This window comes from Gracilinanus agilis, chromosome 1 (genome assembly GCF_016433145.1).
Source record: "Gracilinanus agilis isolate LMUSP501 chromosome 1, AgileGrace, whole genome shotgun sequence".
In the NCBI taxonomy this organism is placed as follows: domain Eukaryota; kingdom Metazoa; phylum Chordata; class Mammalia; order Didelphimorphia; family Didelphidae; genus Gracilinanus; species Gracilinanus agilis.
Window position 1 is genome coordinate 734001791 of NC_058130.1, and position 7051 is coordinate 734008841.

Here is a 7051-nt window from a genome sequence, read left to right on the forward strand (position 1 = left end):
GACTGCTCTCCCTCATCTCCACCTCCTCTATTCCCTGGCCTCCTCCAAATCCCATCTAAAATCCTGCCTCTACAAGAAATGTTTCCCAATCCCCAGGAATACAGGTGCCCTTCTCTTGTGGATTATCTCCAATTGATCCAGTCCACGCTTTTGATGTAGGGGTTGAGTGTTACTGCCCCCATTCGACTGGGAGCTTCTTGAAAGCAGGAATTCTTTTTTTTTTTTTGCTTAATGCTGTGATTGGCATACAGTAGGTGCCTAATAAAACAAACAAACAAATAAATGCCTGTTGTTTCACTGAGTGAAAGAAGACTATTGGGAATTAAGGATGGTGGTTGTACTGTATCAGAGTGGTTGAGAGGGGAAGTAAGAACAAGGGTGTGTCCGACCCTATCCTCCTTCTAAATCAGTGATTCCCAAAGTGGGCGCCGCCGCCCTCTGGTGGGTGCTGCAGCAATCCAAGAGGATGGTGATGGCCACAGGTGCATTTATCTTTCCTATTAATTGCTATTAAAATTTTTAAAAATTAGTTTCCGGGGGGCTAAGTAATATTTTTTCTGGAAAGGGGGAGGTAGGCCAAAAAAGTTTGGGAACCACTGATCTAGAACAAAGGGAAGTCTGCCCATCCTAAAGTTCCAGAGGGCACAGTGGAAGGTGTGGACAGGTCTGGAGTAGGACACTGGGCGGAGGGAGTGGAAAGGAGAGAAGCGATGAGGTCCATGGAATGAGAGAATTGGCAGCAACTGTTAGATCCTCTTCAGCTGAGCATAAGCCCCATAAAGGAAGACGCCATATTTTGCATGGTTTGACACAGTGTTGGGCATTTCTGTCATTGTTTAGTCATATCTGATTCTTGGTGATCCTAGTTGGGGTATTCTTGCCAGATCCTGGAAAGGTTGGCCATTTCCTTCTCCAGCTCATTTTCCAGATGAGGAATCAGAGACAAACAGGGTTAAGTGACTTGTCCAGGGTCACATGGATAATTTGCCCTTTCCTTCTCCAGCTCATTTTCCAGATGAGGAATCTGAGACAAACAGGGTTAAGTGACTTGTCCAGGGTCACATGGATAGTTTGCCCTTTCCTCCTCCAGCTCATTTTCCAGATGAGGAATCGGAAGCAAACAGGGTTAAGTGACTTGCCCAGGGTCACATAGCTAAAGTCTGAAGCCAAATTTAAACTCGGGAAGATGTCCGATTCTAGGTCTGGCACTCTTAACACACTGTACCACCTGTATATTTGTTTTGCACATCGTAGGTCCTTAATGTTGGTCAGGCGATTTGCTGAGGGCCAGGAGTCCAGACATTAAGGGGCCAAGCCAGGGCTCTTCCAACTCCTTTTTTAAGTCCATTCGGAAGCTTCGGAAACCGGCTCGGAGGATGAGTGATTTGCCCGTCAGACAGCCCATTCCTTCTGATGCGAAGCTCAGGTCTCTCCTTTTCTAGTGAACAATCGCTGAATTCCAGGCCCGATTTCAGCCCCGTCTTTTGGCCTCCTACATCGAGATGCTTTCGGAAGGGAACTCGCTTAAAGATCAAGATGACCCTCTTATTAAATAGGCGCAGAGCCTTCAGAGAGGGCCAGAAGACGGAAGGCAGCCGGCCCGAGCTGTGCTAAAAGCTGAGGAGGGTGCTGGTAATGCCAATAAACCTCAGGGAAGGCAGACCCCCCCCCCCAATTTTACTCTACCTGGGTGGCAGAGCTGAGATGCTCACGCAGAAAACGAGGGAGGGGGACAACAGGCTCCTTTTCTCCTCCAAATGATGAGATTCCCCAATAGCCTACTGGGCCGTTGTAGGGAGCTCAAGGCAACCTCCTCCAGCTCCGTCCACGGTGGGAGAGGCCAAGCTGTTTGGAAAGTTGGGCCATCCAGATTTCTGGGCTATGGACTCACCTTGTGCAAAAGCTTCATCTTCCACAGCCTTCTCTCCCCCCATCTTGAGAAGGGACGAGTTTCCAGGAGGCAGCTGGAAGGCTCAGCGGATGGAGAGCCAGGCCTGGAGATGGGACATCCTGGGTTCAAACCTGGCCTGACACTTCCTAGCTGTGTGACCCTGGATGAGTCACTTAACACCCCACTGCCTAGCCTTGAACATTCTTCTACCTTGGAACCAATAGAGTATTGATTCTAAAACAGAAGGTAAGTTTAAAAAAAAAAAAAAAAAAAAGGTTCCAGAAAGCAGCCTAAATCCATCTAGACCAAGGGATCCCCGAGGGATTTGAGCCAAGATTTCAAGGATTCCATCAACTTGGGTGGAAAAGAGTGGGGCTACTTTCTCTAACCAACAAAAGTTTAGCATTTCCTTCAATTATTTGAAAATATTATTTGGAGTATTCTATAAATGTCATCCGAATGAAAAATACTAATAGCAGCTACCATTTCCATCACACCTCAAGATGAGGAAACGGAGACTCAGGGATTAAAACAGCCCGTTTCTGAGGCAGGATTCGAACTTGAGTCTTGCGGACTCCAAGCCCCCCACTCTATGCTCTGCTCCCCGGGGCTGCCCAAAGGAAACGTGCTCCAAACCCTCGCACCTGCCCTGGCCTCGCGGCCTCAAACAAGACTCGACAGGAGGATCTTTCAATATGGCTTTATTTTTCCAAGTAATTTCTTCCCAGTTTGCAGGGACCCTGAATGAATGGCTCTGCCCACCTCACGGCCCGAGCGCAGGCAGACTCCTCGGCCCACACATCAGTGCTCACTTACGACAATTAAAAAAGAGGGAGCGTGTCCGGCCTGTGTCCGGAGAGGCCCAGGAAGACGTGGCTGAGTGCACCCCCGGGGAGGGAGGGCCAGGTGTGCCCCCGGGGAACCTGTGTGAAGGGGTTCAAGGAGGGGTCCAGGAGTGTGGCAGGAGACACGGGGGTCCCCCCAATCCCCTCTCAGAAACCCCCCATCAGAGCCAAGAACATGGCCCGCCGGAGCCGGGGGGGACCTCAGAGATTGTGCATTCATCAGAGAAGAACTCAGTCTGGGGTGCAGAGGGGACTCCTTCGTGGGGACAGCCGGCTCCATCTAGGCTCTCCCCGCAGCCCAAGACAGCCCGAGGCCAGGCAGGGGGATGCCGAGGACGGGGAAGCCAAGACGGTCCTTCCCGACGGGGAGAGGCACCTTCAGGATGGCGGTGGTGGGGGAGGCCGAAGGGCAAGAAGGCCAGATGGAAACTCTCGTCCCCCACAAGCGTCTGCTATCAAACCTTGTGCTGGACCCTTTGGGGTCACTGAAACCGGCTTCTGGCCTGAGCGTGGGGGTGCGGGGGCAGGGAGGGCCTTCCCCTCGCAGGAAGCTTTCCCAGATGGCTGGGACCAAGGCTGCCCCTCCTCTGGCCTCCCGTTACAATCTGGGGTGCCGAGGTGCCCCGAAGCCCACAGTCTCCTCCTTCCCCGCTATTTCGCTCGGCCCCCAGAGAAGGGGACATGGAGGTGGGCACAGGGGGGTGCAGACACGGCCGTACCAGGAGGACAAGTCTGACACAGATGGGGCAGAGCCTTCGAGGGACAAGCCGCAGCCCCAAACTTCTCCCCAAACAGGGGTCCAATTGGGACAGACAGGTACAAACAGGAGCCCCCAGGGGAAGAGAGGGGACTTGGGGGGAATCATTCTGGCACCCCTACCCCAGCACAAATGAATTCCTTCCAGAGCCTCCCCGGGTGGGCACCCAGCAACGGGCAACTCACTACCTCCCAGAGCACCCCATTTCCTTCCCAGACAGCTGTCACAGCCGGCCCCACCACTGACAGGAGAGGCCCAAAGCCTCCCACCAGGGTTTGGTTACTTGAAAGCAGACACCCCATTTTCTGGGTCCGCCTTCCCTCTGCCAGGGAAGCCCCCCGTGTGAGTCCCAGAGGAGGGAGCCGGAGCTGAAGGTCCCCGAGTGGTCAGCGGTCCGATGCCCCTTCAGAGGAGGTGTAGAGGAGGAGGGGGCAGTGGCCAGACCGGAACCAGCACCCTGCAGAGAGGATGAGCCAAGCCCCCCCCCGCCCGCTGCAGAAGCCCAGGCAGGGGAGTCTCCAGGGGGCAGGGCCCTCCCCCGTGTGGCTGGGTCCGGGGCCTCCAGGCCGCCCCCTGCCCTCACCCCGAGTCCTCAGCAGCCTTCTCCCCGGCCAGGGGCAGCCGAGCCCCACCAAGAGTCCGGCCTTTGGGGTTCTCTCTAACTCAGGGGTGCACCGACAGCGTGAGCCGCGGGCAGGGGGCTGGGCAGGGGACACGCGGGCAGAGACGGGGCTGGGCTGAACGGAGGCTCCGGCGGCTCCCTCCGGGGTGCCTGGCTCAGTGCTGCTGGACGAGGGGAGCGGAGGGGCAGGTCACTGCTGCTTCATCTTCAGAGAGAGCCTCTGGACTGTCTTGTAGAGGAGGCCGAAGTGCTAGGACGGAAGGGAGGCGCGTGAGGCCGAGGCTCACACCCGCAGGACGAGGAGCCTTCGAGGCCGGGGGGCCAACGAGGCGCAGCCACTGCTGCTCCGGCTCCAGAGCACGAGCGGCTCCTGCAGCCAGACCCCGCCTCCGCCGGCACCGCCTCTGAGGGGAAATCCACACCCCCCCAACCCCCGGCTAGAGTCGGGGCTAACGGCCACCCCTGCCCCCACCCTCTGCCCCCTGCCCGTGTCCTCACTCCATCGCTGTTTGTGGAGTGCCTCTGCCTGGCATTCAAGGCCCTCTGTGATCTGGTGCCACAAATCAACTCCTCTACTTCTCCCCTCCACAAACTCTAGGCTACAGCCAAACTGGCCCATTTCCTGCCCCCAGGCCTTTCCTCACTTCTGTCTACACCGCGCACACCTTTCCTACTGAACTCCTCCAAAAGACGCCTCTTCCAGGCAGCCTTCCTGGATGGCTCTGCCCTCGGTCCGCCCCCAGCCCTTTTCTCTGTCCCTGGTGGGTCTCTCATACATCATCACGTCCTACAGCCCCCACCCCAGAGTAGGAGCCCCGTGAAAGCAAGACCGTGCCACGTCCCGCAGGCACCAAGAGGGCCAGGCGGCCATCCCGGAGCCTCTGTTGTCGGGGGGCACGAGGGGGGCGCAAGGGACGGTGAGCCTGGGCTGGGAAGGAGGGGACGCCCCCGGCCCCGCCGAGTTCTCCGCTTCACACTCGGGGTGGTTCAAGAAGAAAGGGCAGCCCGGCCTCTCCATCCCACCCTCAACCGCTCCCTCCCGGCGGCCTCCACCTCCTCCTGGGCAGCAGGGCCACGAGAGCCCAGAGGCTCAGCCTCAGGGGCTGCCAGGCCAGAGAAAGCCCCGGGCCGGCCCCCGCCCCCCCACTCACCTGGACTGCAAAGTAGGCCACCCCCAAGTAGGCGCCTATGCAGAGGGCCAGGAGCAGATCAAAGATGGCGGGCTTGACCCTGAAGGAAAAGAAGGAAAACGTCTGAGTCGATGAAGAAGCCGGGGCTGGACGGGATGACGGCCGGACACACGGACACAAGGCCCACCTACCTGTAGGCATTCATCACCTGCTTCAGCTGGTCATAGAAGACAAATTCAGGGTCCCTGCGGGGGAAGAAAGTGGCCTTTCAGCAGGAGTGGAGCAAACGGACCTGGCGCGGCCACTAATGCCCTCGGCCTCTTCCACTCCTAAAGGACGCTGGTGAACCCTTCCCAGAGATCTCTCAGCCCGAATAATGCTGCACCCAAAGGAAATGGGAAGGAGGGAGAGGAGAGGTGGGGGGAGAAGGAGGGAGGGAGAGAGAGAGAGAGAGAGAGAGAGAAGAGAATGAAAGAGAAAGGAGGAGAGGAAAAAGAGGAAGAGGAAAGAGGAGAGAAGGAAGGGAAAAGAAAACGGGGACAGACAAAGAAGACTTAATGGCTTTCTGCAGAGGAGTAGAAGGTCCCCTTGGCAGAAGGGTGATGGACCGGAAGTGAAGAGTGGGACATACAATTTGAGACATGGCTGATGTGCAGCTGTGATTGTTGTGATTACACTTGTTACAAGGACTGGGGGAGGGGGGGGGTTGGAGAGAATGGGCTTGTGAAGGAGACAGAGAATTGGGAAGAAAGCAGCGATGAGGCACTTTTTTAGATGCACGGAGGAGAACAGAGAAAGATTCGGAGGGAGACAGACAAGCAGAACAGCTTTGGAACCAAGATGCTGAAATTATCATAGACTATTTCCCCCCCTCAAACCTTTAACTTCTGGCTTACAATCAATATTGTGTGTATTGGTTCCAAGGCAGAAGAGCAGTAAGGGATAAGCAACTGGAATTAAGTGACTCGCCCAGGGGCACACAGGCGGAAGTGTCCGAGGCCAGCCTGGAAGCCAGGACCTCCTGTCTCTAGGCCTGCCTCTCTCCACTGAGCCACCCAGCTGCACTCCTACTATATGTTTTAAAAAGAAATTCAAAAGTCAAGTTGTTCAGTGACAAAGCATTCAACGACAAGAGGACGACCAAAAACTAGGAATGGAGAACATGCGAGAAAAACGTAAAAGCTAGAAATGGACAAAGAGCTCAGTTTCTCCTGGCTGAGGAAACGCCGGGGGCTGATCCTCAAGTGGGCAGCTGGAGGGCAGCACCGTGTGCGCTGCGGGGAAGAGGAAGGAGAGGGGCCTTTCCTGCCCTTGGCCTTGGGCATCCCCACCAGACTGACTCAGGAAAGCAATTGTTTGGGGAGCCGGAGAGGGGGGGGGCACAATGCCAGAAGAGTCCCCCCACCTCGGGATGGTTTGCTGGGCGGGAGGGCCGTGCTCCTCCCCCACAGGCGGCCCCTCACCGTTTGTCTGCTTTCACGTGGTGCTGCCTGACGTCCTTCAGGTAGCGGCTCAGGTAGTATTCCAGGGTGTTGAGGAAGGTGCTGTCTTTGTCCACGAGCTGGGCGGCCCGGGGCTGGTTGGTGAGCCAGTCCATCACGGAGTCAATCTGCTCCTGCTGGATCTGCTGTGAAGGGCAGGGTTGCCAGAGCCTGGGCCCCTTCCCCGGGCTCCTCCCCGCCTCGGTCCCCGGCCCTCCCCGGCAGTGCCAGGGCCCCCAGCAGCCTTACCATCTGCTCCGTGAAGATCTGAAGGTCGGCCGGGGTGCCCTGCGGAGAGAAGAGGACGAAGGGCGGCGTGAGGGCC

At 56.8% G+C, this 7051-nt stretch overlaps 1 protein-coding gene across 2 annotated transcripts in view; it reads right to left on the minus strand.

The window, feature by feature from the left end:
* Positions 1 to 2575: 2575 nt before the first annotated feature.
* Positions 2576 to 7051, minus strand: part of NCLN (nicalin) — a 36218-nt gene continuing 31742 nt past the window's right edge. Inside the window, exons 11-15 of one of the 2 annotated variants that reach the window (XM_044672450.1) lie at positions 6976 to 7014; positions 6709 to 6869; positions 5437 to 5490; positions 5267 to 5345; positions 2576 to 4365 (exon numbers count right to left, since the gene is read on the minus strand). In XM_044672450.1, coding sequence (XP_044528385.1) covers positions 4306 to 4365; positions 5267 to 5345; positions 5437 to 5490; positions 6709 to 6869; positions 6976 to 7014 — 393 coding nt within the window. In that variant the 3' untranslated portion in view covers positions 2576 to 4305. Of the gene's footprint in view, positions 4366 to 5266; positions 5346 to 5436; positions 5491 to 6708; positions 6873 to 6975; positions 7015 to 7051 lie in introns of both variants that reach the window. The other variant, XM_044672442.1, reaches the window with a different exon arrangement.